The sequence below is a fragment of the Giraffa tippelskirchi genome, chromosome 9, assembly GCF_054371585.1.
Source record: "Giraffa tippelskirchi isolate mGirTip1 chromosome 9, T2T-mGirTip1v1.2.pri, whole genome shotgun sequence".
Classification (NCBI taxonomy): Eukaryota; Metazoa; Chordata; class Mammalia; order Artiodactyla; family Giraffidae; genus Giraffa; species Giraffa tippelskirchi.
In genome coordinates this window covers 12,093,592-12,113,016 of record NC_137283.1, presented here as the reverse complement: position 1 = coordinate 12,113,016, position 19,425 = coordinate 12,093,592, and the positions used below count along the sequence as shown (strand labels likewise).

General features: G+C 44.7%; 2 protein-coding genes across 7 annotated transcripts in view; one reads left to right on the top strand and one right to left on the bottom strand.

The window, feature by feature from the left end:
• The window catches only part of LOC145520618 (uncharacterized), a 113,288-nt gene that overhangs the window by 14,206 nt on the left and 79,657 nt on the right, over nt 1–19,425 (bottom strand). The window lies entirely within an intron of this gene.
• On the top strand, nt 4,913–17,226 carry CX3CR1 (C-X3-C motif chemokine receptor 1). Of its 2 annotated transcripts, XM_081527522.1 has the most exons (3): nt 4,913–4,996; nt 12,168–12,630; nt 14,239–17,226. In XM_081527522.1, exon 3 carries the CDS (start codon nt 14,248–14,250, stop codon nt 15,322–15,324), a length of 1,077 nt encoding a protein of 358 aa, XP_081383648.1. In that variant the 5' UTR covers nt 4,913–4,996; nt 12,168–12,630; nt 14,239–14,247; the 3' UTR covers nt 15,325–17,226. The 2 variants fall into 2 exon arrangements, with proteins under 2 accessions (XP_081383648.1, XP_081383647.1); XM_081527521.1 differs by lacking the exon at nt 12,168–12,630.

The window sequence follows — 19,425 nt, the reverse complement described above, 5'->3', positions numbered from 1 at the left end:
CTCCCTCCCAGGAATGCAGCTGCAGATTTCTTTGGTTATCAAAGCTATACTCTTTGAGTAAAACTGAGGGGTATCCCACAGCCAGAGGCTGTCTGATGGGCCGGGCTATGTGTGGTGACTGGCTGTCCAGCTTGAAGCTCTGGGCCTCGGGGAGTGCTGGGGAGAGGTGGAGACACCAGGAGGGGGAAGACAGCACTAGGTGGACAGAGGCAAGACTGACCACTCCCCTGTCCTTTGGATGATGGCTGATTGCTCAATGTTCCCGGAGCTGTCTCTTTTTGCAACCTTGAAGTGTGGAAGCCAAACCCAGATCAAGACCATGGAGGGATCGGGTAGAGACCCTGCCCTGTTTATGTTACAAATAACCAGCCCTGTGCACAGGGTATGGCATGCAGGATGTGATTAATAACTAACTGAGGGACTCTGGTGGTCCAGTGGTTAGGAATTTACCTGCCGAAGCAGAGGACACAGGTTTGATCCCTGTTCCAGGAAGATCCCACGTGCTGCGGAACAGCTGAGCCTGTGCACCACAACTACTGAAGCCTCTGGGCCCTAGAGCCTGTGCTCCAAAAGCGGAGAAAAGCCTGAGTCCAGCAACAAAAACCCAACACTGCCAAAAAAACACTTAATCAATAAATAAATACCTAATAAATCAGTGCGCAAACAAGTGAGTCAGGCTGGTGATGTGATGGCACAGGTACAAAAACTACAATGCAGAATAGTGGCGATTAACAAACACTATTTAAGAGTTAGCCTGCAAATGAAAACTCATTTTGGAATAAAGGGACACTTGTGCTTCAGTTTGCAAATGAGCTTCTAGAACTTCTGCCTGATTCTGTTGAGGTTTAGAAATATTTCAACCCAAAGGAGACTCCTGGAGAATGACAGACACGTTTTCTTTTTGCTTAAAATTTTCCCCCCAGTATTTATTTCCAGCTTTATTGAATATAACTGACATATAATATTACATAAGTTTAACTGTTAATGTGTAAGTTAGTCTTACTATGTGATGATTTGATACATGTATAGATTGTAAAATATTTACCACAATAAGGTTAGTTAAAGCTTCCTTTACCCTGTTCCTGAGCCCAAGTTTATACTGCTCCCCACGTGAAAGTGAAAAAAAAGTGAAAATGTTAGTTCTCAGTCATGTTCAACTCTTTGTGACCCCGTAGACTGTAGCCTCGGTCCATGGGATTCTCCAGGCAAGAATACTGGAGTGGGCTGCCATTCGCTTCTCCAGGGGATCTTCCTAACCCAGGGATGAAACCCAAGTCTCTGGCACTGCAGGCAGATTCTTTACCATCTGAGTTACCAGGGAAGCCCGCTCCCCACATGAAAGGCCAATAAATTAAGAGATGAGATGTGAAGACAAGGAATAACGGCTTCATTTGGAAAGCCAGCAGACCAAGAAGATGGGTGACCAGTGTCCCAAAGAACCTTCTTACCTGAGTGAGAACTCAAGAGTCCTTTTATACTAAAAGCAGATGGAGTGTGGCTGGTTATTGCAGACTTCTTGGTGCTGGCAGACCCTGGAAGGGATGTGATAATCCTTTGTTCTTACAGCTGTCCAGGTAGGTCTTGTCACAACCTTCCTCCAAGACAACTGTTATTCCCTGCTCTGCATCTTTTTATCTCTATATGAATGGAAAAGCGTTACCCCTTTAAAGGTCAAGCCTGAGAGGCAGAGCCTTGAGAAAGGGCTACTATGTATATTTCTGGCTATAGGCATCATTCTTTTACAAGGTGCAGAGCCTGCAGAACTAAGCATAGCAAACAGCGCAAAGGTGAGAGCTAGAGGACGAGGTCCAGTGTGGAGCTAGGGGTCTTCTCTGGTACAGTTTCTCTCTGTCAGTGTCCATTCCACAATCCTGTAGGATAAGGGGTGAGGGCCATTCTGGCTACTTCCTACCAAACAGGTATGAAGATGGGGTGATCGTGTAATAGAAATGGTCAACTTGGGGTTGGACGTAGTCCCGAGCCCCAGGCTGGGCATGAACAGTTTGAATCAAGGGGGTGTGGATACCCTTTTTATGGCCTGGTCACAACACTTAGACAAGCACTTGAATGTACACATAAACTTGGAATAAGGCTGCCCATGATGCTCTGCCTATGAAATTTATGTCTTCAAAAAAAAGAGGGTTATTTTCCCCCTTTGGCCACACTTGAAATAGCTTTATTAAAGCATTTCCTTTACAACAAGTGGCTGTCACCAGTGTACTAAAACCAAAGAGAAGAACAAGAGTCATCATCAATTATCTGGTAAGAGGCTTGACTCAAAACAGCAACTTAATGTTGCCTAACGTCTCCCAAGGCCAAGTCTGCTTTTCCTCATCCCATCCAGTCTCTGCAGGAGTGAGTTCTACTCAGGTGTGGTGAATCCATGGTCTTATCCTGGCTAATTTATCAGAGGAGTGAATGTTCTGTAGCACCTTGTATGGTCCTGCCACTTAGCAGCAGGTTGATGCCCAGGTCCTCGTTCTCTCCAGGTTTTGAGGAGGACTCGATCCCCAGGCTGGAAAGGGTGCATACCATCTTAGTTGGGTAGGTGGATATATTGGAAGCAAACTCATGAACAGAAGTTCATATAGTACCTAAGTCTTAACATAGCTGGCGACTGCTAGGTCCTTTAAGACACCTACAGATTCTCCTGCCCAGGCAGACACCTGGAACAGCCTACCACACAAGACTCCTGAGGGCTCACTTCTGGGGGCCACTCTAATCCATCGCAGGGCAACGGGCAAGGCCTTACTCCAAGTTAATCTCCTGACTTATTTCAGCAGTGGTCTCTTTCAATATGTGATTAATTTTCTCAGTTTTTCCTGTTGATTGTAGTCTTCAGGATGAATATAGTTTCCAACAATATGCAATGCTTTAGATAACTGGTGGGTTATACTGGAGACAGAAGCAGGCTCATTGTCACTTTGAAGGGTGTAGGCAATCCAGCTTGGAGAAAGAGTTCCTTAAGGAGGGTTTTAACTACTTCATAGGTTTTCTCTGTCTGGGTGGAATATGCTTCCACGCATTCTGAAAAGGTGTCCATAGAGAATTCCCTAGTGGTACAGTGGTTAGGACTCCATGCTTCGACTGTTGGGGACCCAGGTTCAATCCCTGGTCAGGGAACTAAGATCCTGCCTGCTGTGTGGTACGGCCAGAAATCAGAATGGAAAAAGTGTCCACAAACACTAACAAGTATCTGAAGGTTCCTGCAGCTTGAGGCATTTGAGTGAAGTCTATCTGCCAGTCCTCAGTGGGACCAGCTCCTCTATATCGAGTTCCCACCCGGGAGTGTCTAGCAGCAGTCTTTGGATTATTTTTGGCACACATTTCAGCCTGGCCAAAGGCAGGGAAAGGTGGCCTGAGACTGAGGCCAGAGGAGACTGACAAAGGAAACTGGGCAACAGACTTCCTCCAACACCAGCTGGTTACCTAGCCTGTGGTACTGCAGCCCTACCCACAGCTGGTTGTGGATGAGGAGAAGGCGAGGTGGAAGCTGGCAGGGTAACCCCACCCCCAGGAGACCACAGGAGACCCAGGGGCGTGCTGGGCGCAGGCGGTGAGAACAGTGGCAGCCAGGGAAGGCCTTGAGAGGTGGGGGTGGGGGTGGGGGTGTCACTGACCACTCAATGAACATGCCCACTGGTGCCAGAACCTGGTTAGATCCTGGGATAAAGACAGACAAGAAGGAGGCTTGGCCTTAAACATGACTTAGGCAAGTAAGGAAGTAGTGGGAAGGCGGTGCAGCCAAGGTGATTGAAATTAAGTCAGAGAACCAGCTGGCCACGGCAGGGAGCAGGAGCACAGCCTGGATATCAGGGCCTGGCCAGGTACCACATCCCGCTGGAGCAGCCTGGGCCATTGCCCTTCAGATACAGAACCTGGGCTTGACTGCAGGGCACAGGGAACCACTAAGTGCCTTGAGGAAGGTGAGGGGAGCCAAAACTATTAAGCATCCGCCAGGAGCCAGGCACTCAGTAGGTGCTTTCTGTATTGATGCCTCTCAGATTCATTGTGCTTATCAAACTCCTAAAAATTTCATTAAAATGCAGTCTCTATGTTTCATATCTTATAATAACCTATAATGGAAAAAAAATCTGAAAAAGAATACATATGTATATATGGATGTAAGCATAACTGAATCACTCTGTTGTATATCTGAAACACTGTAAGTCAAATAGACTTTGATAGAAAAACATTTTTTTGATAAAACAATGTAAGCATACCTTAGAAATATTGTGAGTTTGGTCCCAGACCACTACAATAAAGTAGATTCACAATAAAGTGAGTCACATGAAAAAAACAAAAAATACAGATACCTAGAGATGACTTTTCTTTATAGCAAATAAAAGCTTGCTGCTGCTGCTGCTAAGTCACTTCAGTCGTGTCCGACTCTGTGCGACCCCATAGATGGCAGCCCACCAGGCTCAAGGCATAAAAAAAAAAAAATGCAGAGTCTGATTCAAGAGGCCTGGGGTGGCGGCAGCCTGAGGTGCTGCATCTCTGAGAAGCTCCCAGCTAGGATCACACTTTGAGAAGAAAAACTGTAGCTCATTTAATCTGCACCCCAGTGCTGTCCAGTGAGTATTATGGGATCCCTTTTATTAGCAGGAAAACTGAGGCTCAGTTTCTGGGCCTGCCTGAAGGCACATCATTAAAGAGAGTTACTCTGTTTCCTGCCTGCTGCCCCCTTGAGAGAGGTAACACAGTCCCCAAGTTAACACACTCCCTCCTAGCCCCTCTGGGTCTGTCCCAGGCTCTTCTGAGTCTCTGACTTCAGACCCTCCCATCTCAGCTGGCCTCCACCCTGGAGCTTCTGAGCCTGCAGCGCCATCTAAAGATAGTCTGCCTCACAGGAAACCAGATACTATTGGCTAACTTTGCAAATGAAGATGCCCTCAAAGGAAAGGGAGATACTCTCTGACAGACTGTGCGTGGGACAGGAAGGCTGACTGGCACATCTCCACCTCTCGAAGTTCTCTCCCTAGATCCAGCCCAGGTAGGAGCAGAGGGCTCATTTAGCACCTGTGGGCACTCTGGGTGAGGCACTGTGGTCAGAGGTCAAAGTGGGTTAATGATGCTGGTTTGCTTTACTTGCCAACAAGGGAGACCATTTTCCAGAGGATCTTACAGCCTAAGTGTACTAGGGGGCTTGGTAGGGGAAGACAGTGACTGATTAGATTACTTATGATGTGCTTAACATGGTGGAATATGATTAGAAGTGTTAGTAATTACGTTTCAGGGGCATGGAGAAATGCTCTTAAAAAAAGCATCATTTAAAATTGCATCTGCAAGCTATTATATACAGAGTGGATAAAAAACAAGGTTATACACTATAGCCAAGGGAATTGTGTTCAATATCCTATAATAAACCATAACGGAAAAGAATATATACATATATGAATCACTGTTCTATAGCAGAAATTAACACATGATGAATCTACTACAATAAAAGAAAAAAATTAAAAGGTAAGATTGCATCTGGATGATACTGAGGAATTACTGTTAACTTTCTAAGGTAAGAAACATCATCAAAGTTATTATTATCATCATTTTTTTTTAATAAAAGAAAAAAATTAAAAGGTAAGATTGCATCTGGATGATACTGAGGAATTACTGTTAACTTTCTAAGGTAAGAAACATCATCAAAGTTATTATTATCATCATCATTTTTTTTAATAAAAGAAAAAAGTTAAAAGGTAAGATTGCATCTGGATGATACTGAGGAATTATTGTTAACTTTCTAAGGTAAGAAACATCATCAAAGTTATTATTATCATCATGATTTTTTTTCTGGCCATACTGCAAGGGTTAGGAGATCTTAGTTCCCCAACCAGGGATTCAACACGGCCAGAGCAATAAGATCGTGGAGTTCCAGAGACTAGGACCATCAGGGAACTCCCATTATTATTATTATTGTTAACTTTCCACATCTGTTTTATGCTCCTTCTCCATGTATTCCTAGAAAGATTTTTTTTAAATAGGAGCAATAAGAATCCACTGTAGAGTCTGAAGCATATACATACAATTTGTATTTTTAGGAACAAAATAAGTAAAATGGACAGCAAGCCCTTTTATGGTCTTTCCTTCTGGCACTACCTTATTCTTGACTTTCTGTTCAAAAGTGACTTGTCTTTTCCTTGTCTAGGTCTTTATTTTTTTCCCTATAATTAAAAAAAAATTTATCTTTTCTTTCTTGAGTTTTTTCTTTCATTTTTCTTCCATGCTTTTTTGCACCATCTGCATTCTTTATAATGAGCATCTACTGCATTTATAATGAAAACTATTTTAGTAATAAATTTCTGATAGACTTTGATGTTCAACATTGATGTATGCTTCTATAATCATTGTGAGGACATTCGGGCTCAGAAGATTTGTGTCATTGGAAAGCATCATCTTCAGAAAGAAAGTATGATTGGACACACATGTGGGTGAATTGTGAATCTTGGTAGGGAAGAAAACCTATACAACATCTGTTTAAATATGTTCCTATGCCCTTTTGTCTTTTCCCTAAACCTGTGTTCATTTGAAAACATAATACACTCAAAAGACAGCGTGCAGGTCAACAACTAATATACTGATCTCCCATCTAACCACCATCCAGGCAGCAGCAGAGAACCTGACCAGCCCCCGGCAGCCTCCATCAGGTCTCTCCTGATCACCACCCCTGCCCTCCCAGAAACCACCCCAATCCTCCCCTTTATGGTCACTGATTCTCTCCTTGTCCTTGTAGCTTTACAAGGATTTTAAAGCTTTACGTGGATTATCCTTGCCTGTTTCTCACTTTCACATATGTGAATTCATACAGTAGATCCATTTTTTGGTTTGCATTTTAAAAATGCATTCATACTGGGACTTCCCTGGTGGTCCAGTGTTTAAGACTCCATGTTGCCAATGCAGGGTGCATGGAATCAATCCACGGTCAGGGAACTCAGATCCCACATGTTGCATAGCAATGCCAAAAAAAAAAAAAAAAGCATTCATACTATAGGGTATGTAGATATATACACAAAAATGTTTATGACAGCACTGTTCACTGCCGGAGTCCAGCTCCAGCAGGTCAGGGTTCCCTCAGGATGGACGGCGTCGGCGATACGAATGAGAAGACACAGCGAGTCGTGGTGTTTCCAAGTGTCTTCTGACTTTATTGTTTTTAAGACAGCTTTTATATTTTCAGTGGTACATAGAAACAAATGTAAAGTATAGAGTCATGCCAGATCAGCTCGATGGATCAGCAGTTTTTGATCCCTATCGGAACCAGAACACTGTTTGTGTTTCTAAGTTATAAAAGGTTTAAAATTGTTTACATCATCTTCTGGCCCAGAGGCCTGCTAACATCTTGTGACTCTTTCATTGATAAGGGTTGATCAGCCAGGACACTTTTGTATCAGGCACAGCAGGAAAGAATTCATTAATAGAAAGTTTCAAGGTAAAACCTGTTTTCGGTAATTTACTCTATGCCTTGAGCTTAACAGAAAAGAATGTGGTTCCATAAAGTCATAGTACAGCAAGCTGAAACAATATAGCACAAAGGTCAGTTCTTAGCAAAATCACCAGCTGAATTAACAATTGTCTTATTATTTGTATTAAAACTAAACTTTTATTTATATAAATCCCTAACTATTATGCTTTCATTATATAGGCTAGATACGTTAAGAGTAGAAAAGGCATAATGAGTAAGTATAGACTAAGTTACAGTTTTATAAAGCAACATTTCTTATATTTTCTAACAAGCCTTTCTTTCCTACAAAGGGCTCTGTGCCCATTGGGGCTTTCTGTGTGGAGGCTCTCAATGCTGTTCTGTTGTTAAGGGGCAGTCAAGCACATTAGCTCCAAAGGCACAGGTACATTTATTAAACAAACCAATATGCTAGCAAGAGGAATTTAGATTAGCATATTTTATATCCCAGATAACTTTCTTTAGGGTGCTACCGTTCAGGGACCTTGTCGATTGAGATTTCAGATTGATCTATTTTAGAAGAGAATCAGGAAAAGCCTTTTTTCTAAGTCACAGAAAATAAGAAGAGGTTTATTGTAGCAAACATCAGAAAGACAGATATCATCTTTAAGGTGAGTGCTGAGGCAGCCTTCCGAGAATCCCTGAGGGCTGAGAAGCCGTGCTCAATCAGCCCTCTACCTCGTGACTCTGTCATGGGTGGGATCTCGTGAGCTTGCTCCCGGCAGTTCACCATGGCCTCAACCTGAAAGCCACCCAAGGGTGCACCAGCATAAAACAGATAATAACCAAGGGACACTCACACGGTGCAATCCTATTCAGCAATGACAGTGAACAGACCACAGCCCTGGCAATAACATGGATGAAATACGACCAGAAACGCTTAGATGAATTTACAGATAGATGTGAAATTGGCCCATATTCACAGGACACTTATCAAATGCACCCCATCACTTTTCTTATACTCTTGTTATGAAACAATAATAAAAAATTCACAGAGGATGTATCTTAGACATTTTTACCTCCACAGAAACAAGCACAGTGCCTATTGTTGGGGAAACAGAATGAAAAGCAAAATATCTGACCCAGAAAAATCTCTCCATGAAGATAGTATAGAAAGAACTCTGTCATTATTGAATAAAAATTAAACATCATATGTGTCACAGGCAAACCGCTACGAGGCAGTAAAGACACACAAAAAAATCTCACTTCAGACACAACCCCTGAGACACATGTTCTCAAGACACTCAACAACTAGTGCTCAAACCAGGGAACCTGACAGTCACACACAGTTCATCCCAAGTTCAGCATGGTCATTTGTACTAGCTGGCTTCATCCAGAGGAGAAACAAGCTTCTCATCTCTTTATGATCAGAGGTAGTTGTGTAACTTGGAGCCAGGTTCCTGCCCAAGCCAAGCTCCTCTCCTTCCCCTGGCACTGGGAGTCTGGGCACCAACGTGGGCATTTCAAAGAGATGGCTCCCAGCTGGAAAGCTGCAGAGGATGTGATCACATTTCCAAGAGGGGAGAAGGTACTCACAACTATACGTCTTCTAAAGTAAATGCTCTAAGAAAAAGGAGACAAGAGGACTCTTGTCCCTTATTTGCAACAGGGAGAATTAAGCCTCTTATTTTTAATTTTCACTTGTCCTTATGCCAGTGTATGGTAAAGATACTTAACAGATATTGACTTAATCCACAATGAATTAATAAGCGAGTCCATGTCTTCTTCAGTTATTAAAAAAGGAAAAGCCATAAAGCATTTCTTTTCTAGATGTCACAGTTTACTTTGACAGAGATAAATACCACTAAGGACGCTGCAGAGGAAAGCAGAGGGAGGCGTGTGAAGCCCAGAACGAAGGGGCGGCTCACGCAGGAGCACAGGGGTCCCCCTCCATGTTTGGTCTTTTCCTGTTACTGGTCTTGGCTTGGGGTGTGCATCTGGCTGGTATAAAATGCTGGTGGGTGGTCATGCCCAGTCGTTCTAGGTTGATGATTTGCTGCAAGAATACAGTCACTCAATTTACTGCATGGAGGATGCTTTGTCAGTTGTAAAATGTGGCCACTGCCCCTCAGCATGGAATTCAAGGCCCCTCCATCTGCCTGTTTTTTGCCTCCTCAGCCTTAGCTCTCTCGGAATCCTAAGGAGAGGTCGCTTATAAAAATAACTATCATTGTAAACTGGAAAACCACCAGGTTCTGAAAAGGCAGGGGCTCAAAGAGCCAGGGGTATGGACTTGGGGTCAGACTGAGAACCTTCCTACGTAGCCCATGGTGGACTCCAGATTTGTCAGAACCCAAAATTAACTGGTTCAGCTCTCTGTTTCCAAGCAGAACCTCATCTGAATTCTGGGTGCCTGTGAGCCCAGCAGCTTCGCAGGTTGCTGGGCAGTCACTCTGTGGACACGAGGCCACACTTCCCCCGACCCAGGGCTCATGCTGCTCTTTTAAGACTGTTTCCTTCTGTTCTGTCCTTAGAAAACTAATTATCCAGACCTTACCAGACTCTCAGATATGGTCCAGTCCAGGGCTTTCATTACCCACATCAAGAAACGGAGGCATGGCTGGAGGGAGCTACTCAGGGTCTGCCAGCTGATCTCGGGGTGGGTGTGGGGACCCCTATGAAGTACACAGCTCTAAAGAGCAACCCTGCGTATTTGAAGGCAGGAAAGAATCTGATCCTTTAGCTTTCAGCCTTTTCTTCTCCAGAGAAAAGGATCTAAATTTTCTCACCACGATTACTGAGAGTTAGATTCTGAGGGTCTGGCAGTGAGGACCAACCACCTGGTCATGGCTGGAGAGGCAAATAATATCTCCTCCCCGTCCATTCCGCACCTGCTATTTCACTGAGGGTGAGCCGTCTGGGTCCTGAGTCTAAACCCAGGAACAGTGCTCAGGGTCACATCATGAATTTTATCCTTTAAGGAGGGGGGGGTCACCTCTACTATTTTTCAGCTCTTGTTCTAGAGATGTGGCCTGCAGTAACCTGCAGAATTTCCCTCCAAGAGGAAAAACCCAGTGCAGGGCAGGAAGCATGGCTTTGTGAAGAGATGCATCTGGCTTAAAATCCTGGCTCTGCTGCTCCTTTGGATAAGTTACTCAAGTCTCTCTGCTTGCTGGTGGTTATTTTGCAGTCATTTCCCATGAGGCGTTGTGGCAAGAATTAAATAGAGTCTGTGTCTGTAGCATGACACTTAGCAGGTCCCCAGGAACGGCAGCCTTCTCTCCTTCTAAACCGGGGCTTTCAGAGGATAACCTCAGGTTTTGAAATGTCAAGAGACAGTGGCACCCACATCGGGAAAGTCGGGATCCAGGATCAAGCAATTCCTGAGTTTTGTTTGGTCCAAAGGAAAAATATTAAGCCTAACAATTGGCATTAGACTGAACCTCAAACCCTTCTATACTCAAGGGTCTAAAAGGCCATAAAAAGAGAGCAAGGAAGGTAAACAAACAAGGGACACTGGATCTAGAAAACCATAAGCAGGACGTGAAGCCAAAAGAGAGGGGGAAGCAACACAAAAAAGACGTTGGGGAGAAGAAGGGGGATGGAGGCCACCTAATGAGAAGGAAGTATAGAAAAGGGAAGCTGATTGGAAAAAGTGGGTAATGATGAAAAAAAAAAAAGGTTAAAAAATAAGTGAGCAGGCCAAAGAAAAGGAAGTGACTGGAGGAAGTAGGACAGGATTGGCAGTAGAGCTGGATGGGTGTTTTTTAAAGCAGGTTCTACAAAATTCATTTTTACTTGACTGAGACAGCCATGTGTACTCAAAGCTCAGGTTCTAGGTTCAGCCCAGACTCTCCCAGCTCAGCATCATTTAGTAAAACGTTGACTTAACAGAACAGAGGGTGAGGAGGCCCAAGTATAGTTGTGGGGATGTGTGTGGTACAGCCCAGGTTAGTGCAGTGGGACCTATGCTAACGCTTTATCCCGGCACCCATCCTTCCCGTTGCAACCCCATCTACATGGACCTCACTTACTAGATGCTGCAAGGGCTTATTGCTTTGGATTCTTGCACTTGGTTTCTGGTGCCTCAGGGACCAGGAGGCCAGTGTCCAGCCTGAGTGAAAGCCAATGAGATCCCTGACAGCCCTCTGACTCCTGGGCATTGGCCACACTCTCATCTGCTGCCAAGAGTCCTATCTTTAGGTTTCTGGCCCAGGGCTAGAACATCTCAGAGGACCTAGAAATAAAAAGTCCACCCTGCTTGGGCTCACCTTTCCTGAAAAGGTGCCTGGATAAAACTACCAAGTTCTAGACACTTTGTGTTATTTAACCCTTATTGCAATTCTGAAAGGAAAGTTCTGTGTTTAATTCACTGCCCTGCTGAAGGGCTCCAGGGATATTTGTGATGAGAGGACAGGGAAGGTGCAGCAAGAGCTCGGAAAAGGCCAGGATGTCTTTAACAAACAGGTGGCAGGTGGCAAAGAGGTGCCTGGCTCCTCCTCTCTCTTTGCTGGGCACCTGGCTCAGGGCTGCCATGTGTGTGCCCGTCCCCTTCTCGCCTTGTTCTTCGGTGATCCAGAGACACCTGCCTGAAGATTTGTAGGAGGTCCCTGTGTATGAGACATGGTGCCAAGAGAACATCAAACCCAGCACGTGCATATTTGGCAAAAATCAAGTCAACCTAAAAGCAACAAGTTCCTGGGCTTTAGGACTGAATACAGGCCCCAGAGAGATATGAAATGATTTTTATTGTCCTTGGACTCCTCTCTAGGTCAACACTGCCAGCTCCTGACACTAGGGGGAGGAGGAGGAGGAAGAGGGGAGCTAGCCCCAGCATCCCCAAGAAGGACTTGACTGTTTGCTATCCTACAAGCTGCAAGTCCAGGAAGATGGGCTCCAGCTGCAAGCCACCTGCACCATGAGGCTGCTCCCTGCCTCCCCACATTTCAGCTGAGCCATCTGACATTTCTGTCACTTAAAATGGTTGAACATCAGCCACTTTATATGGTTCAACTTAACTTCTATTGATTAAGGTCATGGCTAGAGGATCCTCTCTGAGAAAAGGGCATTGTAGCCCAGAGCAAAGAGAGCACACACTTTCCTGGGGCTGAGGACTCCATCCCAGCCTGAGATGGCCCAGGTCAGAAGGCCTTGGGCCACTTCACCAGCAGTCTGGGTGAGGCAGAGAAGTGGACCATGATGCCAAGCTGAGGCTGGGAAGGGAGAAGCAAAAGGTGGGTCCTCGCTGCAGCAGAGATACCATCTTGGTATAACCAGTGTGAAAAGGGTGTAGCGGGGTGTGGAAACTCCCTTGGTTAGAGAACTGTGAGCTTTTGTTTGAGCTGTGCTGGGCGACAGGCAGTGACAAGCAGGAGGTGTGTGCTGAGGTTTCTGAGAGCCTGTCTTGTGATATCACAAGGAAGAGAAGGGGCCCCAGAGGTCCATGGCAAAAGGACTCCCCTTGCAGACTCTGGAGTGAGTCCTGGCTGGGAGAAGGGAAGATGGGCGTGTCACTTTCCAACCTGAGCAGAAATGTCTTACCTTTCCATTTCTGTCCAGAAAGAAACAGAAAAAGAACAGTGGAGGAGGGTAGGCCACAGTGAAGTGCAGGACTGGTAATTATTAATTAGCCCCTGGGACCTGAGGCCACAGGCTAACTGAACCTGTCCTCCATCTGGGATCCGTTGGCCCCTTCATGACTGCAGAGGCCTGGATGATGCTGGCACACCCTCTGCACTTGTAGGATGACTGACCATCCCAGTTGGCTTAGAACTTAGGGATTTCCGTAATGTGAGACTTTCAGTGCTAAAACCAGAAGAGTCCTGGGCGAATCAAGGCAAAGTAATCACCCTAGAGTGTCTGACTCTAGGATTATTCCTTAAGGAAGGAATAATAATCCTTAAGGATTATTCATTAAGGAAGAGAAAGACTTGGTTCCTAGAGGAAGAGGAAAAGAAAAGGCTCACAAAAAACAAAGACAGATCTCTGGGTGCAGGTCTGCCCAGGGCTCTGCAGCATCTGAGACCTCTCTTTTCGGTCTGCAAGCAGGAGAAACAAGAGTCCAGAGAGTAGAGAGGTGGAAGAAAGGAATGGGGTGGAGAATGGCACTGGGGAAGTTTGAAATGGAACTGTGAATTACGGCACTAGCTCAGCTGGTAAAGAATCTGCCTGCAATGCAGGAGACCCCAGTTCCATTCCTGGGTTGGAAAGATCCCCTGGAGAAGGGATAGGCTACCCACTCCAGTATTCCTGGGCTTCCCTGGTGGCTCAGTCAGTAAAAAAATCTGCCTGAAATGCAAGAGACCTGGGTTCGATCCCTAAGTTGGGAAGAACCCCTGGAGGAAGGCATGGAAACCCACTCCAGTATTCTTGCCTGGAAAATCCCCATGGACAGAGGATATATGGCAGGTTATAGTCTATGGGGTCACAAAGAGTAGGACACGACTGAGCAACTAATACACACACCACCCCATCCCTCTCCTCCCTGCTCACTCATGGTCCTCCCTCGCCCATCCACACCCTGGTTAAGCTTGCTACCTTTCAGATAGACTTTTGAAAATCAAAGCTTCAAAAGGCTGATGTTCAAATGCTAACTGAGCCATTTACTGTGTAGTTTCTGGCAAGTCACTGAGCATCTCAGAGACTGGTTTCCTCTCTGTTAGAGGGGTCTGTTATAGCCTCCATCACAGAGATTAAATAAGACAGCACACATGACGCTGGGAAATATACAGGTTAGACACCCAACCAAAAGTTTGTTTCTTCCAGTCTGCCTCTCCTTAGCAGAATTCCAACTTTGCTTCTCTGAGAACTCATGCCATTCCTTGTCTTCCTTTCTCATCCAGGTGCTCACCATGCACACCACCCTCCCTGAATCAACTTCGGAAAACTTGGAGTATTACGACCTTGCAGAAGCCTGTGATATGGAGGACATCGTGGCCTTGGGAACTGTCTTCGTGGCCATACTCTACTCCCTTGTCTTTGCCTTTGGCCTGGTGGGAAATTTGCTGGTGGTGTTTGCCCTCGTCAACAGCCACAGGTCCAAAAGTATTACTGACATTTACCTCCTGAACCTGGCCTTGTCCGATCTGCTCTTTGTAGCCACCTTGCCCTTCTGGACTCACTATGTGATAAACGAGCAAGGCCTTCACCACGCCACGTGCAAACTCACCACTGCCTTCTTCTTCATTGGGTTTTTTGGAGGCATATTCTTCATCACCGTTATCAGCATCGACAGGTTCCTGGCCATTGTCCTGGCTGCCAACTCCATGAACAACAGGACCGTGCAGCATGGCGTCACCATCAGCCTCGGCGTCTGGGCAGCCGCCATCTTGGTGGCCACACCCCAGTTCATGTTCACCAAAGAGAAAGAAAACGAATGCTTTGGTGTCTACCCTGAGATCCTGCGGGAAATCTGGCCTGTGATCCTCAATGTGGAAATAAACTTTCTTGGCTTCCTGCTCCCCCTGCTCATTATGAGTTACTGTTACTTCAGAATCATGCGGACATTGTTTTCCTGCAAGAACCACAAGAAAGCTAAAGCCATAAGGCTGATCTTTCTGGTGGTCGTCGTGTTTTTCCTCTTCTGGACACCCTATAATGTCATGATTTTCTTACAGACACTCAATCTCTATGACTTCTTTCCCAAGTGTGACGTGAAGAGGGATCTGAAGTTGGCGATCAGTGTGACTGAGACAATTGCATTTAGCCACTGTTGCCTCAATCCCCTTATCTATGCATTTGCTGGAGAGAAGTTCAGACGATACCTTTACCATCTGTATAGGAAATGCCTGGCTGTCCTGTGTTGCCGTCCTGTCCACATCAGCTTCTCTTCATCTCTGTCTGAATCACAAAGGAGCAGGCGGGAAAGTGTTCTGAGCAGCAATTTTACTCATTACACCAGTGATGGAGATACGTCCATTGCCCTCTGAAGGGATCCCAAAGCTGTGTTCCTCCAGCGAGTCTGGAGTTTCTGAGTTGACAATGAATAATGAGGACAGATTTTAAAACTTCTTATGTGCAAGAAACAATGGCTCTAATGCTCCCAAAACAATCCTAAAGTATTTTTGAGACTTGAGTTCAAACTTTGAATGAAAAAGAGTAGACATGGCTCTTACTGCCAATGTCAGGACTTCCTTGTTTATCAATGACAGAAATTCAACTCGGACTAACTCAGCCTGAAAAGAGGCAGTAGCATTCACCTTGTAGCATGGGCAGTGGCTGCTGGGTCCTCAGTGAGAGAAAACTAGAGACTGAATCTAGCTAGCATTTCCTCTGACTCTCAATTCTCTGAGTGGTAAGAGAGATTCCAGACTCACATAACACATCTTTGTCATCCGAGAGGGAGTGAGACCCATCCCCCCCTGATGCCAAGGTCGAAATCCCCAGGGAAGGGGTCTGATTGGCCAAGTTTGTATCAGATCTTCATCCCTGGACCACGTGGTGGTAGCCAAAGGGAAGAGGTAGACAAGATGGCAGCTTCCATTCCAATACTGTGGTTGGAGATGCAGGAAGATATATTTCCAAAGAGCTGAAGGTGTGGGTGCTTCTTTGATCAGACCGAACAAGAGTTGCCCATCAACTTTACTGGGTGCCTGGCCCAGCCTCCCTCCTGATCATACTGGCCAGCACACACTGCCAGACTATTCTTCACTAAACCCTCTCTGTCACGACCCCAGACCTACAAAGGTTCCCCTAGCGTACACTGTATCAAGTCCAAACTCAAATGCCTGGCCTCCGAGATGTTCCATCATGCAGTCCCAATAATAGATTCCCCAGTGCCTTCTTTTCTCAAAGGGCTCCAGCTCCCTCCTCAGGCAGGTCTCTTCCATCTGGTCACATGCATCACCACCTGATCCAGATCCCAGGGGAATAAACAGAAAAAAACACTGGCCTAAACTGAGAAGGCATGGTTTCTAATCTCAACTCTATCACTTATCCACTGGATAACTGGGGGCAACTGAGCTTAGTTTCCTCATCTGTAGAATGGAAGTCACAGTTGTTTTTGTGTAGGAAGCATGCAGCATGAGGAGCCAGCCTCCAGCTCTCATAGATTCCAACCCTCTTGTCAGGTTCCCAGACTTCAGCTTTTCCCCCACCTGGCGCTGTGCTTCAGTGGTGCTGTTGACAGAGCTTGGAAGGGCCTCACAGGCTCTGCTGTGTGATGCAGCTCTTGACACGGAGGAGGCTGGCTCCCACAGTGGTGCTCAAGGGACACTCCTAGATATACAGATTGATAGGCTTTCCTGACTCAGTCCTCCCAGGTTGCCTGGACCATTTCCTCCCAATCAACTGGTGACAACCCTATCTGGAGAGAACCTCATCATTCATGCCACTGCCAACCTGAACAGCCCGAGTCCCAGGAACAGCTTTCCCTTTCTCAGTTAACGTCTGAGATGGTCTTAAACTTTAAAGCCTGAAAAACACTTGTGATGATGCTAAAGAAAATATCACCTATAATCTAATCACGCAATATCTTCATGTGCCCACTGGACCTTGTTCACAGCCTCACATGTTTCAAGTTGCAATCATAGTGTACGGACAGTTTTATAATCTGCTTTTTTTTTTTTTCTTTCTTAACATTAGGCCACAGATAATGCTCTGTTTCTGCATAGTTTTGTAACAATCATTTTAGATGACTCTGCCAGGTTGTGTGCTCACTGAAAGCATCTGAATCATTGCTCTATTTCTCACTCCTTGGAAGTCAATGTATTTGTTTACCCAATGACAGAATGAATTACATTCCATTAAGATCATATACTGCAACTTATCATTACCCTGTTAATAAACACTTAACGTGTTTCTAATATTTAGCAAATACATATTTTACAGCACTCTTCTGTGTAATTTCCTTTCTCCCCTTCAATTACTTCCTTTGGATAAATTCCTTGCCATGGGGCTAACTGGGCCAAAGGGCATGGGTACTTTTTAGCTTTTGACACATACATATGAAGCTAATAAACTGCAAAACCTTTATTGAGCATGTATTATATATAACATGTGAGCTCAGATCCAGAGCTGTTCCAAAGATGAGTGTGATAAGGCCTCTGCCCTCAATGCTTAAGAGGTACTTAACATTTAAATGCAGAACTCAGAAGTTAAAAAAAAAAAAGCATATTCTTACATTATTTGGTAACACAAGAACAAGGACACCTGACCTGAGTCACTAAGGATCTTAAGACCCTGATCTTAGAACATCTTACCTGAGTCTTAAGATCTTGAGATTTTAAGAGAAAAGTCTGAGAACAGTGCAAGGCACTGGGAAGAGAGTATGTGGTGGGAAGCTGCTGGAGCTCTGGCTCAGACAACCAGAGGAAGAGGGTGTTCTCAGAGTGTTCACAATTTCCTCCCTTATCACCTGATACTTGTCCCAACTGTTGAATCATGAAATTTTTCATTAAAATTTTAACTTATTAGTGGACTTCTAAGAAAAGAAGAAAAAATTATTTTGGAGAAATAAAGAAGAGAGACAAACACTTTCATTTCTAGAAGACAATTAGATTTGTATCATAAGAAACGTTCATTCATTTTGCTAAGACAGAATAGGGAGAAAATAAGGAAGGTCATTGAAAAACCCTAAATAGCTGTGATACTGGTGTCTAAGGAAAGGAAGGCACATCTGAAAGGGACAGTTGACCCTAAGAGCACAGCTGAATCAGATCCACCATGGCTTCTGGGCTCTGGGCTTTGCCACAGCAGAAGGAAGCTCCAAATACAGATAGACATCTATGATTGAGTCCCAGCAGACTGACTCTGTGACCCTGGGCAAGGTATTTGACATCTCTAAGGTTCAGTTTTCTCGTCTGGCAAATAAGAATAAAAACAGTGCCCACTTCCTAGAATGATGATGAGGATTTAGTAAGATTACCTTCCGAAAGCTCACAGCACAGGCTTGGAAAGCAAGGTCAGACAAATGGTGGCAACTACTTTCTTTTATTATTATTATTATTATTAGATTGAATCTTTCCCAGTGAGGAAACTCATACTATATTGCCCATGCCATCTTGCTTTTTCCCAGAATCACAGAACTGAGGGTGGTCAGAACTAGTTGAGTACAAACCCACACTTTGAAGGTTAGAGAAAGGATGTCCAGAGAGGGCCAGAGACTGGCCCAAGACCAAACAGCAAGTTAATCAAAGAGGTAGATCCCTTAACTCTCAGTTTACTGACTTCCTCCTCCTCTTAATAAAAATATAGACCAATCCTATGGTGACTACAGTTAACAATACTGTGTTGTATATTTGAAAGTTGCTAAAATAGTTCATCTTAATATTTAAGAAACTTTTTCTTCTTTATTTATTTATTTTATGTCTCAGACCAGGCTGGGCATGTCATACAGGATCTTAGTTCCCTGACCAGGGATCAAACCCATGCACCCTGCTTTGGGAGCGCAGAGTCTTAACCAATGAACTCTCAGGGAAGTTCCTAAGAGAATAGACTTCAAACGTTCTCATCACACACAAAAAAATAGTAACTATGTGAAGTGATAGATGTGTTAATTAACCTTATTTCATTATCACTTTACAATATATACATATATAAGTATACATGCTGCTATTGCTAAGTCACTTCAGTCGTGTCCGACTCTGTGCGACCCCATAGACGGCAGCCCATCAGGCTCCCCCGTTCCTGGGATTCTCCAGGCAAGAACACTGGAGTGGGTTGCCATTTCCTTCTCCAATGCATGAAAGTGAAAAGTGAAAGTGAAGTCGCTTAGTCGTGTCCGACTCTTCACGACCCCATGGACTGCAACCTACCAGGCCCCTCTGTCCATGGGATTTTCCAGGCAAGAGTACTGGAGTCGGGTGCCATCGCCTTTTCCGATATAAGTATACATAGAAAACCATAAAGATTTCATCAAAAAACTGTGCGAGTTAATAAACAAATTCAGTAAAACTGCAGGACACAAAATCGAAACACAGAAATCTGTTGTAATTCTTTCCACTAATGATAAACTATCTGGAAGAGAAATTAAGAAAATAATTCCATTAATAATTACATCAAAAAGAATATAATGCCTAGGAATAAATTTA

What these genes read in the sequence shown, in the direction of transcription:
- CX3CR1 (XM_081527521.1), top strand. Translation starts at nt 14,248, where the DNA reads ATGCACACCACCCTCCCTGAATCAACTTCGGAAAACTTGGAGTATTAC.